Genomic DNA, 25,855 nt, shown 5'->3' with positions numbered 1-25,855 from the left:
CAGGCTTCCCAAAGTTTGCAGCCCTTCCTGCAAAACATGAGGAGAATGAAGCTCTTGCTCCCTACATCCACAGTCTCAAGTTGTGCCAGGGTAGGTATAGGCTGGATGTTAGGAAGAAGTTCTTCACAGAGAGAGTGATTTCCCATTGGAATGGGCTGCCCAGGGAGGTGGTGGAGGCACCGTCCCTGGGGGTCTTCAAGAAAAGACTGGATGAGGCACTTAGTGCCATGGTCTAGTTGACTGGCTAGGGCTGGGTGATAGGTTGGACTGGATGATCTTGGAGGTCTCTTCCAACCTGGTTGATTCTATGATTCTATGATTCTATGATTCTAAGCCAGTCTCTAGTTCCCTGTCTTCTGGACCTGAAATAATGTGTGGACATGGTGCCCCAGCAGAGGCGTGTGTCTGCTACTTTCTAACCATGTGGTTCATGCCAAGGAACAAGTGTGGCACTAAATCCCTTAGGTTATGCATGGGCAGCAAAGACCTTCAGGTCCAACTGTGAGCCAACAGGATCTGAAAAATTGCACTTGTTCTTTGTGGCTGACAGCTGAGTGGCATCTAGAGCAATATCTCTGAGCACCCAACAGAAAAATATCCAAGTATACAAAATGAGAAAAGGCTCCAAGTGATTTTTGCCACCTCTGGTGGACTGTACAAACATGGCTCCACTGCCTTTAGGACCAGTCGTGGCTGGATGAACTGCTCAGTGATCAAGTCATCACCAAGTGTTGTCTTATGTCAGAGGAACAAGCAACTGACATAGTAAAGTGTGTTGCAATTCTGAAAACACTGAAGCCTTTCCTCATGGGTGAGATGATCCAGACCTTTAATCATCTTCACAGTCCGTGAGGAGACTCTTTCTAGTATGTCCACATCTCTCTTGTGCTGTGGATGTCAGAAGTGAACAAATATTTCAGGTGTGGTCTCATCAGTGCTGAGCTGAGGGGAAGGATCACTTCTCTATCTGTTGACTGCACTCCTCCTAATGCAGCCCAGGATCCCATTGGCCTTCATTTCTGGCTCGGGTTCAGCTTGGTGTCTACCAGGACCTCCAGGTCCTTTTCTGCAAAGCTGCTTTCCAACTGGAAAACATTGCTGCTTGCAACTGTTCCTCCTGCCCATTCACAGGCTCCTTTTTGAACTCTACGAGGTTCTAGTCACTCCGTTCCTCCAGCAGAGGTTCCTCTGGACAGCAACCATCTGGTATATTAGCCCCTCCTCCCAGTTCTGTGTCATCTATGAACTTGCTGAGGATGCATTCTGCCCTATCATTTAGGTCGTTAACAAAGGCGTAGAGCAAGACTGTCACTAGTTATTGATCTCTGACTAGACTTAGTGCCACTCATCACCATCCTCTGAGTCTGGCCATCCAGACAGTTTTCAATCTGCCTTGCTGTCTGTTCACACAGCTCACACTTCAACAACTTCACTACAAGGATCTTACAGAAGATAATGTCAAAATCCTTCCTGAAATCAAGGATCCCTCTTGAGAGTTGGAAAGGCAGGCAGAAAAGAGAGCAAATTGACCTTGCCGCTTACTTTTAAAGTGTCTGCAGGATTATGGGACTGAATAATACAATTAGGATATCCAGGGGCGACCAGTCTGCCCCCTGAGACAGATCTGGGTCTTTGTAGGTTTGGGGGGGGAAATCTGGGATAACCTGAAACCCCTCAAACCACCACAGCAGGTATTTATCTTACAACTGGAAGAAGTGAAGCACCACAGTGTTAACAATCTGATAAAGATAAGCAGTGCAGAGAACAGTAAAATCCACATCTCTCATCCAAGGTCTGTAAGTAGAGAAGTCTGCAAGAAGACAGCTGTCAGCAGATTTAGGGTGGCCTCAGAAAAAGTTAAGGTATGCACACAAGTGTCACAAGGCCTGTTGGGTGAATGATTGTCCCTGCTCCCTTAGCTCGCATTCACGGAGCATCTCTGGCCTACAGTTACTAGCAGCTACCCTCATCCCTCCAGTCAGCATTAGCAGATATTCCTTCCTTAGGAATCTTCTCCTAGTATTTATAGGAGATTTGTTCACATAGCTAGTGAGAGACCAAAAATTTCTAATTATATCTAGTAACATCACTTCCCAGTTTGCCATTCCTTCAGTTTGCCAGACAATGCTTTGCCAAAAACAAAGTTTGCCAAAAATGCTTTGCCCAAAGACAGAGGAGGCATCTGCAGCATGTGCTGATCAGACTTTATAAAAGAGTTCTTGGATCTGGGCTGTCCCATCTCCAGGGGAAGCTTTCTGGTAAGTGCACGTCTGCCCCTGCAGCCCCCAGCTCCCACTTCAGTCCTTCTCTCAGGGTTTGCAAGGTCTTCTTACCAGTTAGGATTTTGGCTTTGTGACCTACCTGTGGAAGCCTGAGCAGCAGTAATGAGGGATTTGCTATTTCTGCTTTGCAGCACTGGTGCTCTTTCAGCCTGCAAGGCATCTTCTAGCATCATAGAAGGTAAGAGCCTGATCTAGTCATGGTTCAAAGAGAAGAAGCTGGCAGATTTCTGCAGAGCAGAGTTCTCTGCAGTAGCAAATTGATGCAAACTTCTCTGGAAAACCTGCTGCATGTGCATTTGTTCCTGGCCATTGCCCAGCCATGGCAAGTACAGTTGTCTGAGCAGGCTGCTGATGGCAAGCAGGCTTCCAAAGTGGCTGTGCTTGAGGCCACTAGCCACCAATGTCAGGCCAGGAAACGCTCCCTGGGGATTCCTCATCTTTAATTATGGATCAGTGAAGTAAACGATCTGTGCTGGCACGAAGTCCAGACAGACAGAGCCAGCCAGCAGAGCTCACTATTGCAAAACCTCGAAGCTTAGTAGCAAATCATAGGCATTACTGGAGGTGATAGTGGCTGAATATGAACATGCAAATACTTTTCAGGTGATGCTGGGGTGTTGCATCCTGCATATGAGCCTTGTACCAGGCAGCTCGGTAAAAATGCAGGACTTAACCAACCAAACACCACAGAAGGAGATGTGCTGCTCCTACTCTTCTGAAACAAAGCAGAGAAGAGGCTCTGCATGCTGCTGCAAATTATGGCATTTGGTTGGCTTATTTAGGTATCTAGAAGTCATGACGTAACAGCTAAACATGTTGTCTGTCTGACTTCCTAGGAACACAAGTGCTGGCTATTGCTGGACTTGTGGTGCTTCCTTGGAAATCCAGTACTGCATTTAGATAGCTTTGATTTGCTAATCACAGAATCAAACCTTGGACTAAGGTTTCTGACTTAGCATGCAATTATTTTCACAAGCAATTTGCATGCAAATAACTAATTGGTGATGCAGTGTTTTAGCTTACCTGTCCTCATACAGCATCTGCTGGCATGCTAATTCCCAGAGTTAAGGCACTTGCAACAGACTGCAAGTGACTGCCTTTGCCACGGAGGTATCAAGGTGGTTGATTTAAGGAGAGAGCCAGACCAAAACGTGGGCATGGTATCAAATAGCAAGTTAACTGTAACTCACACATTTAGGTTCTTGGACAAGAGAACATGGTGAAAAGAAAGACAAATCTTATTTTGTTCAGGCAGAATGGATCTCTGAAATTGTCAGTGTGGCTTTCTTAGATCATTGACATAGTTCTATGGTCCACCCCCAGCATTATTTCTAATTTAGATCTGGGGATATCTCTCCATTTGACCCCAGAAACAAGTTTGCTTATGTGCCTAAGGCATTCAGAGGACACAGTATGATATGCAAGAGGGCCCAGATAGCGCTGACTAGTATAGATGGTAGCACTGCAACCACTGATGTCATTTCAACAGTAGGAAAGCAGTTGTGTATATCTAACCCTCACTTTATAACCAGAGTCTATGCTAAAACATGAGGTGGCTGGAATCTGAACTATAGTCTGAGGGGGTTTGGTTTGTCCCAGTCAGGCCTTAGACAATAGCCTTTGTCATAAGACTGGAAAAAAATTGTCAAAGGACCTTTCCTTCTGCTGAAGGAGATGTGTCCTGAAACCAAGACGGCAACCCTCATCAGCATGGCAGTAGGACAAGCAGGTTGCAGTTGGTGGAAGGATGTAGCTGTTTGGAATCTGTACTTGGTGTCTCTGGCCCTAAAACTGCTCTTTGCAGAGAGAGAGAGAGAGAGAGAGAGAGAGAGAGAGAAGGTGCACATCTTGTTTCAAAGACTGATGTTATGATGCTGAGATGCTTAAACAGTTCTTTATGAGAAGCAAATGACCCTAAAGAATGATTCAGAGCATCAGGAAAAGCTGTCATGCACTCGTGAGTCCTCAGAACACCCTCTGGACTCACCTATCTCCCTTTTGTGCATAGGCAAGTAAGGCTTTTACAGGCTTTGGTAACCCCAGGGAGGTGCAGTGAATATCCTTTTCTTCTGATGCGGTGCCTCACTGCGACACATCTGTTCTGCTTTGGAGTCTGTTGTCCAAAGCTTCCTTGCAGAAGGACACAGAGCTCCCAAAATGTTGCTAACAACAATATGAAGTCCTGCCTGTAGGAGAGAATCACATCACAGAATCCCAGCATGAGGGGAGTTGAAGAGACCTCTGGAGGTCATCTAGTCCAATTCTCCTGCTAAAGCAGATTCACCTAGATCAGGTTGCTCAGAATCACAATGTCCAGGTGGGTTTGCAATCTCTCCAGAGACTCCACAACCTCTCTGGGCAGCCTACTCCAGGGTTCCAGCACCCTCATATCAAAGAAGTTTTTCCTCCTGCTTGGATGGAACCTCCTGGGTTCCAGTTTGAGCCCACTGACTGAATACTCCCATAGAACAGGCTATGATGTCTGTGAGGTGTCCCTGCCCATGGCAGGGGGGTTGGCTCTAGATGATCCTTGAGGATCCTGACAGTCTATGATTGTATGCTGTCTGCCATTTATATAGAAACACCTTTACAGAAAAGAGTCCTGTGGGCTGGTGCATGTGTCAGCAGTGTTCCTTTGGGGGAATGAAGGTTAGCAGCACTCTCTCAGGTGTTCACAACAGTGTAGCCAGCAGGTAAAGGGAAGTGATTCTTCCCCTGCATTCAACTCCAATATCCACTTTGTTCAGTTTGGTGCTCCCTGGTGACAAGAAACACATTCACATTCTGGAGTGAGTCCAGAAGAGAGGTTCTGGTATAGGTAGGAGCACATAAGGTATGAGGGGAGGCTGAAAGGCTGAAAGTCCATCCACTCTAGAGACAAAAGTAAAATGTAGTTGACATGTTGCTTTCTTCAACAAAAAGTGAGTGGTTATTCAGAAGAAAAAAAGGTCAGGCTCTTCTGGGATGTGCAGAGTGAAAGGATGATGGGCAACAGGCACATACTACAGCAAGAGAGATTTTGATAATGTGTTAGAAACAGACAGTTCACCACCAGAGTGGTCAAATGTTACACAGGTATGTAGAGGAGCTAAGGAATGTCCATTCCCAGAGAGAATCAAAACTTCACTGGAAAAGCTTACTTCTGGGTAACTCGATCCAGCGTTTGCCCTGCATGGCACAGGAAGGTAGAACAAAGAGCTGCCTGAGATTCTTCCCAAATTGAACAGTGCATGACATTGTTTAAGTTTTTCAACAAATCATTGACTGCCCTGGGCTGCCTCTCTGCCTTCCACAGTGCTCTCTGCTGCAAGCGCCTCCTTAAAGCGCAGCCATGTCTTCGGACGCCGAGATGGCCATCTTTGGGGAGGCAGCTCCCTACCTCCGCAAGTCAGAGAAGGAGAGAATCGAGGCCCAGAACAAGCCCTTTGATGCCAAAACATCTGTCTTTGTGGTGCATGCAAAGGAATCCTTTGTGAAAGGGACAGTCCAGAGCAGGGAGTCAGGAAAGGTCACCGTCAAGACTGAAAAAGGAGAGGTGAGTGGAATGCAAGGTTCACAAACAGCATTTAATTCCCACTCTGAGGTCTCCAGTGACATAGGTGTATTTTTCCTTCCTCTGATAGACTCTGACCGTGAAGGAAGATCAAATCTTCTCCATGAACCCTCCCAAGTATGACAAGATCGAGGACATGGCCATGATGACCCACCTGCACGAACCTGCTGTGCTGTACAACCTCAAAGAGCGTTATGCAGCCTGGATGATCTACGTGAGTAGCAGCAGCAGCAGTCTGCCTTTGGGGGCCAGCAGGAGCTGCTGTGGCAGGCTGAGTGGAAGCCAACCTGCTGTCTCCTTGCCCACAGACCTACTCGGGTCTCTTCTGTGTCACTGTCAACCCCTACAAGTGGCTGCCGGTGTACAACCCGGAGGTGGTGTTGGCCTACCGAGGCAAGAAGCGCCAGGAGGCTCCTCCACACATCTTCTCCATCTCTGACAACGCCTATCAGTTCATGCTGACTGGTGAGTGGCTCTCAGATTCCACCAAAAAGATTTGCAATGCAATCAGAGTTTCCCTGATTAGCACATCATTAGTCATAGCATGAACTGCTGTCAGATGGAACAGAGTTCTTTCACATCATGACATGAAAAAGCAAAGAAGAATTAGATATTGCTGCAGGTTTTGCTTCAACCTTTCCATTCCTGTCTCCTCTGTGCTATAGAGATCAGAACTATAAACCAGGCTCAGGGTTCCTTTGTCATGGGTCCTTATGCTCCCTTTCTCTCCTATTCCAAACACAGTCTGTGTAGCAGAAAACTATATCAAACCAGAAGCAAGTTCTGGCATGCAGGAAATAAAAGAGCATGGAGTGCAGCACATGGCTCCAAGGGAGTCATTGTTCACGGAAAGGAATCGCTTTGTAAAGAAATGAATTTTAACAAACTGCTCCTAGGAAGCAAAGGAAGGAGCTTGCAGACTTCTTGTCATAAGTTACCTTTACTGCACACATTTTCAGCCTTTTTGTGTTCTTCACTGACAAAGTCTCTCTGTATCTGCAGATCGGGAGAACCAGTCCATCCTCATCACGTAGGTACCCTCCCTTCTCTCATCCCCGTGGTGCTGCCCTGTGCCAGGGGACCTCCTGCCTGACCACAGGCTCTCTGCTTCTCCCTTTGCTCTGACAGTGGAGAATCCGGTGCAGGGAAGACTGTGAACACCAAGAGAGTCATCCAGTACTTTGCAACAATTGCAGCCAGTGGGGAGAAGAAGAAGGAGGAGCAATCAGCAGGCAAGATGCAGGTGAATGAGTAGGCAGTGGCTGGAACTGATGCTTTCCTTTGTTCTTGCTACGAGTCTTGGAACAGATAACCTCCAGCAATGACCTTCCTGCAGGGCACGCTTGAGGATCAAATCATCAGCGCCAACCCACTGCTGGAGGCCTTTGGAAACGCCAAGACCGTGAGGAACGACAACTCCTCACGCTTTGTGAGTTGCTGATCAGGGAAGCTGACTTTTATGGGTTGACAGAGGCTGTCTGTTCTCAATTGTCATGGTTGGACGACTGCATTCAGCAAACCAATACTTTCCTCATGGTTTTTGTCAACTAAAACCAATCTACCTAGACTAATTCACAAGGTAAATTTAGAAGTATTGCATAGCAAACAAGTGTTGGCAAAGGAGAATCTATATTATTTTAGATGTGTGTGTATATATATATATATATATATATATATAAATACATAATATATATAATATATACTATATATTACATACAAATATAATTTTATATACTATACAGATGTATATCATCTATATATCTATAAATATTATAAACATTATATCTATATTGTATATATATGATGCATAAATACTAAAATACATAAAATATACATATATAATTCATAGAATCATTGAATCAATCAGGTTGGAAGAGACCTCCAAGATCATCCAGCCCAGCCTATCAGCCAGCCCTGTCCAATAAACTAGACCCTGGCACTAAATGCCTCATCCAGCAGTATATAAGTATATAACTATTTAAATACATATTTATATATATATATATATATATATAAAATAAATATAATATCTATATAAATATAATTATCTTTATTATTCAAGAATTACAAACACCCATGTGCATACTCTTAGTGTCTGTAGGCACACATTTGTGTAAGTTGAAATAATGTATTATGGAGGGAGGGAGGAAAAGTCAGAGAGGATGGAAATGGTCTGCATCAGACCAGGAAAAATATGAATCATTGAGCTTTTTTTTCCACACAGAACTAGGAATACTTATTAATCTGTTTGGATCCTGATATGATTTGTCTGGGAAGGGATAGAGACAAAGCCATTTTCAAAGCATCCTCTGAGATATCAAATTACTCTACAGCATCTGCATTTAATTGAAAAAAAAATGGTTTGTTTTTTTTTTTTTTTTTTTTTGGCTGAACTGTGAAGGTCTTTGAGAAACTCCAATATCAGCCCAGAATCTCACCCTGAAGGTTTGCATTCTGGGTTCATTATCTCAGTCCTACAATTCAGATAATTACAGCTATCTTCTGTTTTTTAATGAGATCAGAGAATCCTCATTTAACATTTACACTACCAAAATCCGCCTTTACAGCATCCCATTGGATGAAAAGCTGAAATTCTTGGCTTTCTCTGTATTCAGTTTGAACTGAAGCATAAATGACGTCCTCTTGTTCCTCTGCAATCAGGATTATCCACTAAATTGTAACAATTTGGCTCAAAACTTTGCCTCAGCATTGCCAGTCGAGAGAGTTTCCTTTGTTGTTGCTGTTGCTTTGTGGGTTGGGTTTTGTTTGGTTGATTTTGGTTCTGTTTTGTTTTGTTCTGATTTCCTTTTTGAGAGAAAAATAAGAAAAGTAATAAAAATAATTTCTGTGTTTAAAATCTGTCCTCTGTGGAGCAGGTAAGGCTGCATAGTGACATTCCAAAATGTCTTTTTTTCTTTCTCCTTTCAAGGGCAAATTCATCAGAATCCACTTTGGAGCCACAGGAAAATTGGCTTCTGCTGACATTGAAACTTGTAAGAGACCTCCTGAAATGATCCCATTCCTTCCTTCTTTTCCACCTCAGTGGACTTTCTCAGGCTTAATCCTGTCCTACCTGCCTTTCCAGATCTGCTGGAGAAGTCCAGAGTCACTTTCCAGCTCAAGGCAGAAAGAAGCTACCACATCTTCTACCAGATCATGTCCAACAAGAAGCCAGAGCTCATCGGTAGGAAGTATTATAAATTGTTTGATGGAATTTCAATATGTTTAACATTCATCTTCATTCTTATGGCCAGGCTTGTCCCATTGCTCTTTACAGACATGCTCCTTATTACCACCAACCCATATGACTACCAGTTTGTGAGTCAAGGGGAGATCACAGTTCCCAGCATTAACGACCAGGAGGAGCTGATGGCTACAGATGTAAGTCACACATAACACAGTGGCAAAAGTTCTGTTTGATGTCCCAGAGATTTATTTGACTCATTCTGTTGTCAGAGTGCCATTGACATCCTGGGCTTTGCTGCTGATGAGAAGACAGCCATCTACAAGCTGACAGGGGCTGTCATGCACTATGGGAACCTCAAGTTCAAGCAGAAGCAGCGTGAGGAGCAGGCAGAGCCTGATGGCACAGAAGGTATTCACCTAGAACTCCTAATAACAACCACCTAATAACAACCACTTAATCAGCTGGCAGTTTACAGTCAAGTGTCTTGCTCAGCTTCTGAATGTTGTGGTTTGGATTTACTTCCCAACAAACTGGAAATTTATCTTCCCCTCAACCTGGTTGATTCTGTGATTCTATGATTATTCTGTGTCCAATCCCTAAAACTGTTTATCCCCAGGCTGAAATTTTCTCTGTAAAAATCAGGCATAGCCTTAAAACTGTAACACCATAATAGAGAATACTCAACATTCCGCTTCAAGCTACCACAAAACTGCATTGCTGAAACCAACAGCTGCATCTTACAGGACATCCCAGTTCAATGATCACTTCTCCTCTCTCATCACCTCCCTGTCTCTTTGTGGACAGTTGCTGACAAGGCTGCTTACCTAATGGGTCTGAACTCAGCAGATCTGCTCAAGGCTCTCTGCTACCCTCGAGTCAAGGTTGGGAATGAATATGTGACCAAAGGTCAAACAGTGCAGCAGGTAACTACCAGCTAGTTAGTGACTGGGAACCTTTGCCTTGATTCAGTCTCTAGCTTTGAGTGCTAATTTCCTTCTGCTGCCTTCTTTATTTTAGGTGAACAATTCAGTTGGTGCCCTGGCAAAGGCTGTCTATGAGAAGATGTTCCTGTGGATGGTCATTCGCATCAACCAGCAGCTGGACACCAAGCAGCCCAGGCAGTACTTCATTGGTGTGCTGGACATTGCTGGCTTCGAGATCTTTGATGTAAGTATCACAGGAATGACAATAAAACACTGAAAAAAGAAATTAGGGCTCCAGAAAAACTGGGGAAATGTGGTAAGGTGTTTTAAAAATCCCATTTGCCTGCAGGGTCAACTTGAGTTTTGTGGGTTTGGGAAAAAAGTGTCATTTTGATTTCCTGGAAATGCTTTCCTTCCTTCAATATGCCACTGCTGTTTCTCCAGCAGAATCTATGAGCTTCAGTGGTCCTCCATGTCCTAGCTTTGTGTAAAAGAAACAGTGAGGAGGAGGGAAGTGATTGTGCCCCTGAACTGGGCACTGGTGAGGCCACACATCATATAGTGGGTTCAGTTTGGGGCCTTTCACTCTAAGAAGGACATTGAGGGGCTGGAGCATGTCCAGAGAAGGGCAACAAAGCTGGTGAAGGGTTTGGAGAACAGAGGCAGAGAGGAGCAGTTGAGGAAACTGGTTGTGTTTAGTCTGGAGAAGCTCTTGACAGCTCCCTGAAAGGAGGCTGCAGTGAGGTGTGGGTTGGTCTCTTGTCCCTAGTGATGGAACGAGAGGAAGTTGTGCAGGGAAGGTTTAGGTTGGAGATAAGGAAAGATTTCTTTGCTGCAGGAGCGTTCAGGGATCAGAACAGGCTGCCCAAGGAGGTGGTGGAGTCTCCATCTCTGGGGGTGTTTCAAGAAACCTGTGGCCGTGGCTTAATGGCCATGGTGGTACTGGGTTGAAAGTTCGACTCAGCAATCTTAAAGCTTTCTTCCAACCAAAAGTATTCTATGATTCTGCATCTTATTCACAACAGAAGCAGCTGCCTTTTGCATGATTAGCACAAATGCTGTAGCTTTTCAATAACTAGGCTTTGGTATTTAAAAAACCCACTGATAAATAGAGTACAAATACTGAGGATACAACATTGTGGAGTGTGGGAAGAGAGAGGAAGCCTGGAGTCCTCCACGGAATTGCATCAAGGCTTTGGAATGAGACAGCAATACATATCCTTTGCTTCAGAGCAGCAGAGGATGGTATCCACAGAGAGAATGATTTGGCTGCCTTTAGTGCTGGCAGAGCAGTCCTGCAGAGGTATGGAGAAGGGACCCTAGTCCCAGCCAGGACTGGCAAACACAGGCAATTCCCAAATTTTCTGTAAGGGCAATAGAAAAATCTATGTAATATGAGAGGAAAGAGTGACATAAACTGCACCTTGTCAGGGATAAGAGCACAAAATGATTTTGGAATGTGATTTTAAAATCCATTATATATGTAAACATATATCAAAGAGCCCAACTCCCCAACATCTTTCAAAACAGGTAATAACATGTTTTAACATTCAAAAAAGATCTTTGTTTTATCTGAGCATGGGATTCTGAGTGCACAGGAGAAAGCTTTACAAATAGTTCATCTTGAGAATGAGTACAATCTGTCTCTCCTGAGCAGTTCAACAGCCTGGAGCAGCTCTGCATCAACTTCACCAATGAGAAACTGCAACAGTTCTTCAACCACCACATGTTCGTGCTGGAGCAGGAGGAGTACAAGAAAGAAGGGATTGAGTGGACGTTCATTGACTTTGGCATGGACCTGGCTGCCTGCATTGAGCTGATTGAGAAGGTAAATTGATTGCATTCCAGACTTTGTGGTTTCTTCTTTGTGACAGAGCTCTAGCTTGTTTCTTCACCCTTATTTTTTCCTGGCCCTAATGCTTCACAAACTTAACTTTATTAACAATTCATGTCCCTGGCTATTTGTATTCAAAAAGTTCTATTTCACTTCAAACACTGGATGAATTCAGAAGGTAATTTCTAAGTGCCTTTGTGAATAGGGTAAAAATAAGTACCTTTGGGTTACCAATTAACTACATGGACCTAATGGAGCGTGTCCAGAGAAGGCCATTGAAATGATCAGGGGGTTGGAGCAGCTCTGCTATGAGCACAGGCTGAGAGAGCTGAGGGTGTTCAGTATGGAGAAGAGAAGCTTCTGCAGAGACCTTAGAGCAGCCTTCCAGTAGCTGAAGTGGACTATGGGAAGGATGGAGAGAGACTGTTTGCAAAGGCCTGTGGGGACGGGATGAGGGCAATGGCTGCAAATGAGAGCAGAGCAGATTTAGATTGGATCTTAGGAACAAGTTATTTACTCTGGGTTTGGTGGAACACTGCAACAGGTTGCCCAGGGAAGTGTTTGAGGCCCTTTCCATGGAGATATTCAAGGTGAAGCTTGACAGAGCTCTGGGCAATCTGATCTAGTTGAGGATGTCCCTGCTGACTGCAGAGAAAGCAGAAAGTGAGGCAGCTGCCTGAACTGGGTCTAGGTGGCAACCGGCTCTAGGTAGCCCTGCTTGGGAGGGCAGCTGTGCCAGATGACCTTCAGATGTCCCTTCCAGTCCAAACCATTCTATTAGTCTATGACTATTCAGTATTAAAAAAACAAAAACAAAAAAAAAAAAACACCAGCTGCAATTTTGTTTGCCTGGCAAGAGAAGAACTAATGAGACCAGAGAATCTGGCAGCAAGCATTCTTTCTAGGTGTGTTTTCTAGCCTACAAAAGGGAGTCTTTTCTTTCCTTCCTTTTTTTTTTTATAATTTAGAAATCCAGACACAGTCTTCACTGTTACTGACTAATCCAGACACAGATTTCAGTATTGATACTGTGATACTGAAAAAACATTTCTATGGAAAACTATAGGTAGCAGATGATTAGGGATGAATCATACCATCACTGTGAGCTGACACCGCAACTTCCTGTTACATGGGAAGCAAAAGGCAGGGAAGCAGCTACAAGACCCTATTGGTCTGTTGAGCAGAGCTCTGTTTCAGTAAGACTTCTTCATCCATGTAAATGTGCTTTGGGAAGGCATTGATGCAGAAAATGAAAACCTGCTTTAGATTCCTCAGAGTTCATGGGCAAACTTTTGTGTGATTATTGTGACACTCTCAGTTTCAGACACAATTTCATCTTTTTTTCTCCAACTGCAGGTGCAAAACTTAACAAAGATTTAATGCATTCTGACCCAGAAAAAAAAATCAATCCATTTCTTGGTCATCTATGCTTTACTGCAGCCTCCATCTAAAGGCAGATCTGTATTTTTCACTGTTATTATTGTATTTCTCCCAGCCCATGGGCATCTTCTCCATCCTGGAAGAGGAGTGCATGTTCCCCAAGGCAACTGACACCTCTTTCAAGAACAAGCTCTATGACCAGCATCTGGGCAAGTCCAACAACTTCCAGAAGCCCAAACCTGGCAAAGGCAAGGCTGAGGCTCACTTCTCCCTGGTGCACTATGCTGGCACTGTGGACTATAACATCACTGGCTGGCTGGAGAAGAACAAGGACCCCCTGAATGAAACTGTCATTGGGTTGTACCAGAAATCCTCTGTGAAGACCCTGGCCTTGCTCTTTGCCTCTGCTGGAGGAGAGGAAGGTCAGTTCTGTGCAATGTCATCTCTGGTGTACAGTGATTCTCCAAGACTGTGGAATCATGAATAGGCTTCGTTGACATTAATGTTCCATTATCTTCACTTTATCAGAGGCTGGTGGTGGTGGTGGCAAGAAAGGTGGCAAGAAGAAGGGTTCTTCTTTCCAGACTGTCTCAGCTCTTTTCCGGGTAAGTGAACTTTTGGTATTTTCATCTATGCCCACCACAATTAAGCTGCAGGAACAGTAAAGCACCAAACGCCTTTCATCCAGATCCACATCTCAAAAAACATACACCAGTCTCAAGGAACGAAAACTGACTCTGGAAGGTTCTAAGCTTACCCTTAAACAAGAATTTACCCATAAAACTATGATGTACTCACCCTGAGTTTGCTTCTCTTATCCTGAGAGCTGCTGTTCAGCATTCAGAATCAGAGGTGATAGAGGGATAGGCTGAGGTTTACCTGCTGAGAGTTTCCAGCTGTGTGCATATCCATTCACAAGTTCAGAGCACTAATGATTAGTTTTTTGATGTTTCATATAAATGCTCACTAAATCATGGTCCCACAGGAGAACCTGAACAAGCTGAAAGGTTCTTCCTCCTGAGAGTCAGTATGTTAGATCTTTAGCATCCAGATAACAAGTAAATTTTATCACTCTAAGCTGCTTCACATGATTCCACAGGAGAACCTGAACAAGCTGATGACCAACCTGCGGAGCACTCACCCCCACTTTGTCCGTTGCATCATCCCAAATGAAACAAAAACACCTGGTAAGATGCTCAGGCAGAAAGAGAACTTCCTCTGGTGCAGCTGTTGCCCTCTGCACTGGGCACTGAGGCATTCCCTTGTGCTCTGAATTGCCAGGTGCCATGGAGCATGAGCTGGTGCTGCACCAGCTGCGCTGTAACGGCGTGCTGGAAGGGATCCGAATCTGCAGGAAGGGATTCCCCAGCAGAGTCCTCTATGCTGACTTCAAACAGAGGTGAGAGCTATGAAATGATGTCAGTGTGCTCACTGACTGCAGTTCATCACACAACTCAGCTCTGCCAGTGTCCCTCAATGTAGATGGAGACACAAAATCACAGAATTAACCAGATTGGAAAAGACTTCTGGGATCATCGAGTCCAACCTACCACCTAAGACCTTCTAATTAGCTAAACTATGGCACTAAGTGCCTCATCCAGCCTCCTCTTAAATACCACCAGGGATAAGAACTCCACCACCTCCCCAGAGAGCCCATTCCAATGTCAATCTCTCTTGCTGTGGAGAATTTCATCCTAACATCCAGCCTGAACCTGCCCTGGCACAGCTTGAGGCTGCATCCTCTTGTTCTGTCACTGTGTGCCTGGCAGAACTGGCAGAAGAGACCAACCCCACCTGGCTACAACCTCCCTGCAGGTAGTTATAGAGAGCAATGAGGTCTGCCCTGAGCCTCCTCTTCTCCAGGTTGCACACCCCCAGCTCCCTCAGCCTCTCCTCACAGGGCCATGCTCCAGCACTCACCAACCTTGGTGCCCCTCTCTGGACACATTCAAGCACCTCAGCATCTCATTTAAACTGTGGGGCCCAGAACTGGACACAGTACTCAAGGTGTGGCCTTACCACTGCTGAGTACAGGAACAGAAGGACTGCCCTGGTCCTACTTGCCTCAGGCCATGATTCCATTGACCTTTTTGGCTACGTGGCCACACTGCTGGCTGCTGTTCAGCTGTCAAACAGTACCTCCAGGTCCCTCCACACCTGGCTGCTCTCCAGCCACTTTGTCCCCAGCCTGTAACACTGCATGGGGTTGTTGTGGCCAAAGTGCAGAATCTGACTTGTTAAAACTCCTGGCATTGGGCTGTGCCCATCTGTCCATCCTGTCCAGGTCCCTCTGCAGTCCTGCCAAGGCTACACCAGCCAGTGATGACAAGACTGAAAAATGCAGTTTGGGAGGTGGCTACAACACACTCTCAGACAGAAGCTGCAAACTCAGATGGATTGCTTTGGCCACAGTATCTGCTGCACGTTTCAGGGGAAGATGCCTTCTGCCTCTACACACAGTGCCAATGTTCCTCCTTAGCAACTCTCTGCAGCTCAGCTGCAGTGGAAAAGATTGGGCTGAAATGGCTGGAGATGAACGTCCTCTGTCATCTGTGATGGATCACCTAGAGACAGCAGAAGTTCCCTTTCTTTTGTTATCAGACTGGGACTTTATCAGGGTTCTCTGAAGAAGGGAGGACATTCCAGCTTCCCCAGCCTCACTCTGCTCCTGTTGACTGCAGTTCATCTCAATGACCTGTATTGCCTGATAATTCACTCCTATTTGCTCCCTCCCACAGGTACAAGGTGCTTAATGCCAGTGCCATCCCAGAGGGACAATTCATTGACAGCAAGAAGGCTTCTGAGAAGCTTCTTGGGTCAATCGATGTGGACCACACCCAGTACAAATTTGGCCACACCAAGGTACAGAGTCTCCTTGACTCACTCAGTGTGTGCCTGTGCTGTGCTCTGCCTGGCAGTCAGGTGCTGCAATGTTCTCTTCCTCAAGGTGTTCTTCAAAGCTGGGCTGATAGGACTCCTGGAGGAGATGAGGGATGAGAAGCTGGCACAGCTCATCACCCGCACACAGGCCATGTGCAGAGGCTTCCTGGCAAGAGTGGCATACCAGAAAATGGTGGAGAGAAGGTAGACATTGCTCATTCTCAGTAAAGTGCTTGGGGACAGTGCTGGTGCTTGTCACACCGAAAATATTCTATGTGCATTTTAATTGTGCTTCAGGGAGTCCATCTTCTGCATCCAGTACAACATTAGGTCCTTCATGAATGTCAAGCACTGGCCCTGGATGAAGTTGTTCTTCAAGATCAAGCCCTTGCTGAAGAGTGCAGAATCTGAGAAGGAGATGGCCAACATGAAGCAGGAGTTTGAGAAAACCAAGGAGGATCTTGCAAAGTCTGAGGCCAAGAGGAAGGAGCTGGAGGAGAAGATGATTTCTTTGATGAAGGAGAAAAATGACCTGCAGCTCCAAGTGCAATCTGTGAGTTTATCACTATTTATTTCCCACTAGGAAAAAAAAAATCTGTACATCTAGACAGCTCTGTTGCAAGCAGAAAGTCAGACTATAGATGAGCAGATGTTGTATATTTTTACTGAAGAATGAAGCATTCTGGCTGTGAGAATTGATATCTCAAGGTATCATGGTGATACAGGGAGCTGATAGTGAGACTCAGCGCTCTTGCTTTCTGAGGAATAAATGATCTATAGCTAACCAAGATGAAAAGCTCAGGACATGGATCTGAACACCCCACTCCATTTCACCAGGTGGGTCCTGCAGGCAGTATTTCTGCCTCATCAGGATTCCTTAATTTTGAACAATAAGTACAACCTAGAATTCTAATTCATGGCTGAATTCAGCTATTCAATAACTACTGGAGAACTGTTCACTCAGAAAGGCAGTCATATGCCTCCAAATTTCTCCTCAGTCTAAAAAGACTCCAGAGCTCCTGATTCTAATCAAAAGTCTTATCTCCAGGGCCGTTCCAGAAAAAAAGGACTCTGTCTCAAACTGTTCCAGGACAGGTTTAGGATGGATTTTGGGAAGAAGTTCTTCACAGTAAGAGTAATTGACATTGGAATGGGTTGTCCAGGGAGGTGGTGGAGTCCCCATCCCTGGAGATGTTTAAGAGGAGGCTGGATGAGGCACTTGGTGCCTTGATTTAGTTAATTACAAGGGTTAGGTGATAGGTTGGAGGTGATAGGCTGGACTTTGAGATTCTAGAGGTCTTTTCCAACCTGGTTAATTCTGTAATTCTGTGATTCTGTTCTGTGGTGTTTTACTATGCACAGGAGTGCTCAATATTCCCTGGAAAGATGAAAAGGGACAGGTAGATAGAGTCTGATGCAGGAAAGTGTTGATTCTTCTTAGTGAAATGACTGAGTCCTGCCCATTCTGCTTTAATCAGTAACTCAGAAGAGCAAAATATCTGTACCAAATTCTGGGCAACCCAATCTAGCTCAGGATTGATGACTGCAGAGGGGGTTGGACCAGATGAGCTTTGGAGATCCCTTCCAATCCAGACCATTCCATCATTCTATGATTCTATAGCTAATGTATCTATGCATAACTATTAAACCACCACCTCTGGGCAGGCACTTCACATCTCTGTCTTATTTAAACATGACTGAACACAATACAGAATAGCAACACAGATGAGCAATCAACCCCAGTCTCTCGTTTGTGGGTAGTGTAGTGACCTGCAATTGTCATCATAGAATCATAGAATCAACCAGGTTGGAAGAGACCTCCAAGCTCAGCCAGTCCAACCTAGCACCCAGCCCTATCCAGCCAACCAGACCATGGCACTAAGTGCCTCATCCAGTGTTTTCTTGAACACCTCCAGGGACAGTGACTCTGCCACCTCCCTGGGCAGCCCATTCCAGTGCCAATCACTCCCTCTGTGAAGAACTTCCATATGCCATGTGGTAGGTCTGTTGTTAACAGCATCCTACGAACCTTGTAGACACATCAAATTCCAACAGTGTTTAACAGTCAAAGTCCTTCTTACAAAGCAATTCCAAATTCCAACAGAATTAAATAGCTGAAGTCCATCTTAGAAAGCAATTTGGAAATCCAACAGAATTAAATAGTTGAAATCCATCTTTAAAAGTAATTTCAAATTCCAACAGAATTAAAGAGTTGAAATCCATCTTACAAAGCAAATTCAATGTTCAACAGTATTTCATAGTCCACCTCACAAAGCAATACTAATTTACTGATTACATTATTGCAAGTCCCAAAACTACAAAGTAAAAGACTCACATTTCCCTTAGCGCAGAATAGCTTCAGTCATCAGGTGAAGAAATGAAGATTTAGGAGGTTTTCTCCAGTCTAAAAGAAAGCAGACACAGATTCTGATCTTCCCACTCACAATGGTGTCTCATATGCTACTCATATGAAATCCCAAGAAGAGATTCCAAGAAGGAATCTAAAGCTGACTGAAGTCAGCACTGAAAGCTCCACACATAGAGGCTGGAAATGTGACAAGCCTGCAGGGTCTAAAAAGCCCAAACCTCTGCAGTGTGTGTAGAACTTTGAAGTGAAAGACTTTGAATGCAGAAGAGTAATTTTCTTTCTTTTTTATCTAATTTTTCTCTTGAGGATACAAATACTTCAAATCCCCACATAAACAGGAGTTCGATAGCAGCTGGAAAAGAGAAGCCATCAATCACTCCATGTAAAGCAAAGATTCTGAAACAGTTAAGGATAGAGATGGCTCTTCTGTGATGCTTCTAAAGTCAGGAGCTAGTCTCACAGCTACAAATTCAGGGAGGTACTTTTGAAGGCTAAAAACCAACACAGGTTGTTGAAATGCATTCATAACTATATACAAGACAGAAAAATTGACAGCATAATTCACCATTGGAGTGGAAGGGCAAGCTCAGACAAGGGTTTTATCAGTGCCAGTGTAGTAAGAGAACAGGTTAAAAAAAGAGAATCTTCCCAATATTTTAGACAAAATCTTTCTCTCCACCAGGAAGCAGACAGCTTGGCTGATGCTGAGGAGAGATGTGACCAGCTCATCAAAAGCAAAATCCAGCTGGAAGCCAAAATTAAGGAGCTGAATGAAAGGGCTGAGGATGAGGAGGAAATTAATGCTGAGCTGACTGCCAAGAAGAGAAAACTGGAGGATGAATGCTCAGAGCTGAAGAAAGATATTGATGACCTTGAGCTAACACTGGCCAAGGTGGAGAAGGAAAAGCATGCCACTGAGAACAAGGTATGAGGCAGGAGGGGTCCCTCACAACTCAGAAAAGAGCACTGTGCTGTATTGACTCCCTTTACTAACACCTCTTCCTTCTTCTCAAAGGTGAAGAACCTCACAGAGGAGATGGCAGCTCTGGATGAGACCATTGCCAAGCTGACAAAAGAGAAGAAAGCTCTCCAAGAGGCTCATCAGCAGACACTGGATGACCTGCAGGCAGAGGAGGACAAAGTCAACACTCTGACCAAAGCTAAAATCAAGCTGGAGCAGCAAGTGGATGATGTAAGCACATAAGCAAAGAGCAAGAAGAGGACAGGGGTGGAGTTTGAGATACTTGGCAGAGCACTGATGACTTCTTCTCTTTAGCTGGAAGGGTCCCTGGAGCAAGAGAAGAAACTGCGCATGGACCTGGAGAGAGCCAAGAGGAAACTGGAAGGTGACCTGAAGATGAACCAGGATTCCATAATGGACCTGGAAAATGATAAGCAGCAGCTGGATGAGAAGCTGAAGAAGTAAGTGAGGCTCCATGTGGGGCAGCTGAGCACAGGGCTGGGGAACTTGTCTGTTTCCTCTGAGCTCTAACATGGTTTACTTTGCCCAAAGGAAAGACTTTGAGATCAGCCAGATCCAGAGCAAAATCGAGGATGAGCAGGCCCTGGGCATGCAATTCCAGAAGAAGATTAAGGAGCTGCAGGCAAGTCTCTGTGGGTTCTACTCTTTCACCCAGACTCAGGGCAGGCAGGAGAAGGGCATGGGTGTGAAGGGTGCCAATGTGTTCCCCAGGCTCGCATTGAGGAACTGGAGGAGGAAATTGAGGCCGAGCGAACGTCTCGGGCAAAAGCAGAGAAGCATCGAGCTGACCTCTCACGGGAGCTGGAGGAGATCAGTGAGCGCCTGGAAGAGGCAGGGGGAGCTACATCAGCCCAGATTGAGATGAACAAGAAGCGAGAGGCAGAGTTCCAGAAGATGCGTCGTGACCTGGAAGAGGCCACGCTGCAGCACGAGGCCACGGCTGCCGCCCTGCGCAAGAAGCACGCGGACAGCACCGCTGAGCTTGGGGAGCAGATCGACAACCTGCAGAGAGTGAAGCAGAAGCTGGAGAAGGAGAAGAGTGAGCTCAAGATGGAGGTTGATGACCTGGCCAGTAACATGGAGTCTGTCTCCAAAGCCAAGGTATGGAACTTCTGCCAGGTACTGCTGTATGATACATGACCTCCTATACGGTTTTGAACCTTCAAGATACATTTAACTGTCAAGTACAGCTGCAGTGCACTCCATCAGGTGAATATGCTGGAAATCAGTTTGCCTACTTTCCTTATGTGTATGTGGTCCCCAGACAAACCTGGAGAAGATGTGCCGCACCCTGGAGGATCAGCTGAGTGAGCTGAAGACTAAAGAGGAGGAACATCAGCGCATGATCAATGACCTCAATGCTCAAAGAGCTCGGCTGCAGACAGAATCAGGTGAGACATGGAGAGCTCTGATGTGCAAATGAATGATGTCAGAGAGGTAAAGCAGAAGTTATCCTTCTGGACAGGTGGTCTCTGGAAAGGCTTTGTCTGCCCTGGCATGAGAAATGTTTGAGATGAGATCATAAACCCCTGCAGGCTCTGCGGACTCTGGTTTCCAGCCTGAGGGTCCCCACTGCTGTCTCCCATGGCACTAAAAGGCTGTGTCTGCAAACTCCTCCAGGTGAATATTCACGCCAGGTGGAGGAGAAGGATGCTTTGGTTTCTCAGCTGTCAAGAGGCAAGCAGGCATTCACCCAGCAGATTGAGGAACTCAAGAGGCACCTGGAGGAAGAGATCAAGGTGAGAAGGCTTTCCAAACCCTGCATTAGCCATTGCAGTCCTTCTGTCAAGGAGGAGCTGCAGATACACAAGGAAATCACAGAGTCAACAAGACGAGAGGCAGTAAAAGAAACCACTTGGGCAGTGCAGTGCAGCACTTCCCAGACAGGCTCTGGTGACCCTTTTATGCAGTCCATCTGTGACTTCCTCTGCCGACTGCTGCTTCTTCCTTTCCCAGTCTGGACCTTGCCATCTTCTCCCAGAAGAGCAAGGCAGTGTCCATCAGCATTCCAGTCAGGACATTTCCCAGGGTGTTTCCATTCACTCTTGCACTCTTTTCCCTCAGGCCAAGAACGCCCTGGCCCACGCCTTGCAGTCTGCTCGCCACGACTGTGACCTGCTGCGGGAGCAGTATGAGGAGGAGCAGGAGGCCAAGGGGGAGCTGCAGAGGGCCCTGTCCAAGGCCAACAGCGAAGTGGCCCAGTGGAGAACCAAATACGAGACGGACGCCATTCAGCGCACGGAGGAGCTGGAGGAGGCCAAGTACGTGGGGAAGGTGGAGTAGGCTGGCAGAGGCCAGGAATGGAAGCTGGAAGAGACCACTGGGATATTGTCAGGATGAAGTCAATGTTCTGCTTTGGATGGAGTGGCAGGAAAATAGCAAATATCTTCTCTAATGCATGTTGAAAGGAAAAAAAAACATCAAGAACATTATGTGTAGGAGACTGAGCACAGCATAGAATAATGATGTAGTCTATATACATAAAGAAGAGGAATGTGGAGTCCAGATTGTGAAGGAGTTAAGAACATTGTCAAGAAATGTGCCACAGTAGGAATTTCCCCTGGGTTGCTAACTCTGTGCTCACTGCTCCCAGGAAGAAGCTGGCACAGCGCCTGCAGGAGGCAGAGGAACATGTTGAAACTGTCAATGCCAAATGTGCCTCCCTGGAAAAGACAAAGCAGAGACTGCAGAATGAAGTGGAGGACCTGATGATTGACGTGGAGAGATCAAATGCTGCCTGTGCAGCTCTGGACAAGAAGCAGAGGAACTTTGACAAGGTCTTTTGGGCTCCAGCACTGGGGTGCCAGGGCAGAGCATGCCCTCCTGGCCAGCACATCCACACTCACACCCCATGTCTCCTCAGATCCTGGCAGAATGGAAGCAGAAGTATGAGGAAACGCAGGCTGAGCTGGAATCTTCCCAGAAGGAGTCTCGCTCTCTCAGCACGGAGCTGTTCAAGATGAAGAATGCCTATGAGGAGTCCTTGGGCCACCTGGAAACGCTCAAGCGGGAGAACAAGAACCTGCAGCGTGAGTGCCTGGCACCCTGCTCCTGGGTGGGCTTTTTCATAAGCTTGTCTACTAACCATTCCACTTCAGTCCGTGCCTGTATGTGGGAAAGCAGATCTGTTATATGGATTCCTTCCCATGCAGAATTCTTCCCATGCTTCTCCTTTGCTTCACCATGCCATTGATCTTTGTTCCCACAGAGGAGATTTCTGAACTGACAGAACAGATTGCAGAAGGAACAAAGGCAATTCATGAGCTGGAGAAGGTCAAGAAGCAGATTGAACAGGAGAAATATGAACTTCAAGCCTCCTTGGAGGAAGCTGAGGTACATGTTCTTAGTTGTTGTTGTCCAGACAGAATTACTGAGGAATATTGTGAGAGACTACAAGAAAGGCAAAGTCCAGGCCAGAGGAATCTCATCCATTTCTCAGTGTAGGTCATTCACAAGGGAACAGCTGTAAGCAAAATACTGACACAACATTTTTCTCTTCTCCAGGCCTCCCTGGAACATGAAGAGGGGAAGATCCTGCACCTCCAGCTTGAGCTCAACCAGGTGAAGGCTGAGATTGACAGGAAGGTTGCAGAGAAAGATGAAGAGATAGATCAGATGAAGAGAAACCACCTCAGGATTGTGGACTCCATGCAGAGCACTCTGGATGCTGAGATCAGGAGCAGGAATGAAGCCCTGCGCCTGAAGAAGAAGATGGAAGGAGACCTGAATGAGATGGAGATCCAGCTGAGCCATGCCAACCGTATAGCTGCAGAGGCACAGAAGAACCTGAGGAACACACAGGGAGTGCTCAAGGTATGGCATAACGAAAGAGGTGCTCACTGGATCCTGACTCAGCTAAATATTTCCCAGTTCTACAACTCAATCACTTCTATACTGATGTAAAAATAGGAACTTACAATCCAACTTGTCTCTCTTGCCAGGATACCCAGATACACCTCGATGATGCTCTCAGGACTCAGGAGGACCTGAAGGAGCAGGTGGCCATGGTGGAGCGCAGAGCAAACCTGCTGCAGGCTGAGATTGAGGAGCTCAGGGCAGCCCTGGAGCAAACAGAGCGGTCAAGGAAGTTGGCTGAGCAGGAGCTGATAGATGCAACTGAGAGAGTTCAGCTTCTCCACACTCAGGTGAGTCCTCAGGTTCAACACAGAGTTCTTTGAGAAGTGAAATAATCATAGAATCATCTGGGCTGGAAAGGACCTCCGAGATCACCAAAGTCCATCCATTTTGCCCACTACACATTGTCCCAAAACACCAGATCTACACAGCTTTGAAACACATCTAGGGGTGATGATTTCAGCCACCTCCCTGGGCAGCCTGTTCCAGAGCCTCACAACCCTTTCTCTAACTTTTTTCCCCTAATGTCGAGTTTAAACCTCCCTGATGCAGCTTGATCCCACTCTCTTTCATTCTGTCATTAATTACTTGTGGGAAGAGACCAGTACTTAGCTCTCTACAACTACCTTTCAGGCAGTTGTAGAGGGCAATAAGGTCTCCTCTCAGCCTCCTTTTTTGTAGACCAAGCAGCCCCTGTTCCCTTGGCTGCTCCTCATAGGTCTAGTTCTCCAGGCCCCTCACCAGCTCAGCTGTCCTTCCCTGTGCCCATGCCAGTATCTCAGTGTCCTTTCTGTACTGCGGTGCCCAAAAATGAAGATGGTACTCGAGCTGCAGCCTCACCAACACTGAGGACAGAGGGACAATCACCTCACTGGTTCTGCTGGCCACACTATTTCTAAAACAGGCCAGGATGCTGTTAGTCTTCGTAGCCATCTGGGCACACTGCTGGCTCATATTCATCCTGTTGTCAATCAGTACCCCCAGCTCTATTTCTGCCACATAGCTCTCCTGCCATTCTTCCCCAAGCCCGTAGCATTTCATGGGGTTGTTGTTGCCCAGATGCAGCAGCTGGTGCTTGGTTGTTTTGCTGTTTGTTTTTTTAATACAATATAAAAACTATATAAAAAAAAACCCACGCTATGGAAACACTGAATTTTTTGTTGAACAGAACACCAGCTTGATCAACACCAAGAAGAAGCTGGAGACAGACATTGCCCAAATCCAGGGTGAAATGGAGGATATGATCCAGGAAGCTCGCAACGCTGAAGAGAAGGCCAAGAAGGCCATCACTGATGTGAGTTGGGGGCTCCTTTCACTGCTGCTGCTGGATCATCCCCCAGACTGTCTCCAGCACCAAAATGCCTGTGACCCTTTGCTCTCATCAGGCAGCCATGATGGCAGAAGAGCTGAAGAAGGAGCAGGACACCAGTGCCCACTTGGAGAGGATGAAGAAGAACCTGGACCAGACAGTGAAGGACCTGCAGCACCGTCTGGATGAGGCTGAGCAGCTGGCCCTGAAGGGAGGCAGGAAGCAGATCCAGAAGCTGGAGGCCAGGGTGCGTAGGGCTGGCATTTGTGAGTGAGTGAGTGAGTAGATCCCTTGCAGAGGTGTCAGGGAAGCTCCAAAGTTGTGCTCCTCCTTGCAGGTGCGGGAGCTGGAAGGGGAGGTGGACGCTGAGCAGAAGCGCAGCGCTGAAGCCGTGAAGGGTGTGCGCAAGTACGAGCGGAGGGTGAAGGAGCTGACCTACCAGGTGAGGCAGCAGACCTCCTGGGGCTCACAGAGCCAGGCAGCCAAAGCTTTTACAAGAAGCCTAAGGCAAAATGGAACTTTGTGGTTTGGAGAAAGCAGTAATTCTGCCTCTTGCCTGTTTGCTCCCTGCTGCAGTCTGAGGAAGACAGGAAGAACATTCTGAGGCTGCAGGATCTGGTGGACAAGCTGCAAATGAAGGTGAAGTCCTACAAGAGACAATCTGAAGAGGCTGTAAGTATTGCTCAAGGAACAGGCAAGCTTTGCTTTTTCTGGGTGTTATAAAGGTGTTGAAGAGAGGAATATCAGAAGTTTTGAAAATGCCAATAATTAACAATGGAAGGTGTCAGGGGATTTAGCATCCATATGAACCACACCTGAGCACCAAACAACTAGGAGCAGAAGCAGACAAAACACAAATCCAAGAGATGCAATTTGCTCCTCAAGAGTGAGGTGGAGCTTGTTGCAGTGGGGTCCTGGATAGGGAGGATGAGGAGGTCTGTGGGAGGCTTCCATGCCAACAATGATGAGTGGGGGATGGAGGTTTCCAGGGAAGAGCTGCAGCTGCGCAAGACCGAGGGGCAGCAGGAGTGAAGCCCTGCCCTGGGCTGCTCCCCACCGCCTCCCTCTCCCCGCCCAGGAGGAGCTCTCCAACGTCAACCTCTCCAAGTTCCGCAAGATCCAGCACGAGCTGGAGGAGGCCGAGGAGCGAGCTGACATTGCGGAGTCGCAGGTCAACAAGCTGCGGGCCAAGAGCCGCGAGTTCCACGGCAAGAAGATAGGAGAGGAAGAGTGAGGCTGTCATGAGGCAGCAAAGGACCTGAGGCTGCACAAAATGTGAACCTCTCAGGCACCTTCTCATGC

At 46.3% G+C, this 25,855-nt stretch overlaps 1 protein-coding gene across 2 annotated transcripts; it reads left to right on the top strand.

Moving 5' to 3' along the window:
- The first annotated feature begins 5,613 nt into the window (after positions 1-5,613).
- On the top strand, positions 5,614-25,855 carry LOC135179391 (myosin-1B-like). Of its 2 annotated transcripts, none has more exons than XM_064151151.1 (38): positions 5,614-5,817; positions 5,906-6,049; positions 6,144-6,300; positions 6,838-6,865; positions 6,964-7,078; positions 7,172-7,264; positions 8,765-8,828; positions 8,921-9,019; positions 9,113-9,216; positions 9,292-9,430; positions 9,827-9,945; positions 10,040-10,189; positions 11,603-11,773; positions 13,275-13,581; positions 13,688-13,764; positions 14,259-14,346; positions 14,441-14,558; positions 15,898-16,021; positions 16,107-16,243; positions 16,337-16,592; positions 19,090-19,332; positions 19,423-19,599; positions 19,684-19,829; positions 19,921-20,011; positions 20,101-20,490; positions 20,654-20,780; positions 21,010-21,128; positions 21,454-21,650; positions 21,983-22,166; positions 22,253-22,418; positions 22,598-22,722; positions 22,894-23,202; positions 23,331-23,534; positions 24,413-24,538; positions 24,630-24,800; positions 24,891-24,995; positions 25,130-25,225; positions 25,632-25,855. In XM_064151151.1, the coding sequence occupies exons 1-38, from the start codon at positions 5,614-5,616 to the stop codon at positions 25,785-25,787; spliced, it is 5,826 nt and encodes a 1,941-aa protein (XP_064007221.1). In that variant the 3' UTR covers positions 25,788-25,855. The 2 variants fall into 2 exon arrangements, with proteins under 2 accessions (XP_064007221.1, XP_064007219.1); XM_064151149.1 differs by having other exon boundaries at positions 13,275-13,607; positions 13,711-13,764.

This window comes from Pogoniulus pusillus, chromosome 11 (genome assembly GCF_015220805.1).
Source record: "Pogoniulus pusillus isolate bPogPus1 chromosome 11, bPogPus1.pri, whole genome shotgun sequence".
Classification (NCBI taxonomy): Eukaryota; Metazoa; Chordata; class Aves; order Piciformes; family Lybiidae; genus Pogoniulus; species Pogoniulus pusillus.
This window is presented reverse-complemented; position numbering and strand designations above follow the sequence as displayed.

What these genes read in the sequence shown, in the direction of transcription:
- LOC135179391 (XM_064151149.1), top strand. Translation starts at nt 5,614, where the DNA reads ATGTCTTCGGACGCCGAGATGGCCATCTTTGGGGAGGCAGCTCCCTAC. An exon ending in AGGAGCTGATGGCTACAGAT is followed by an intron (nt 9,217 to 9,291) that starts GTAAGTCACACA and finishes TTCTGTTGTCAG; the next exon opens with AGTGCCATTGACATCCTGGG. An exon ending in CCAAGAAGGCCATCACTGAT is followed by an intron (nt 24,539 to 24,629) that starts GTGAGTTGGGGG and finishes TGCTCTCATCAG; the next exon opens with GCAGCCATGATGGCAGAAGA.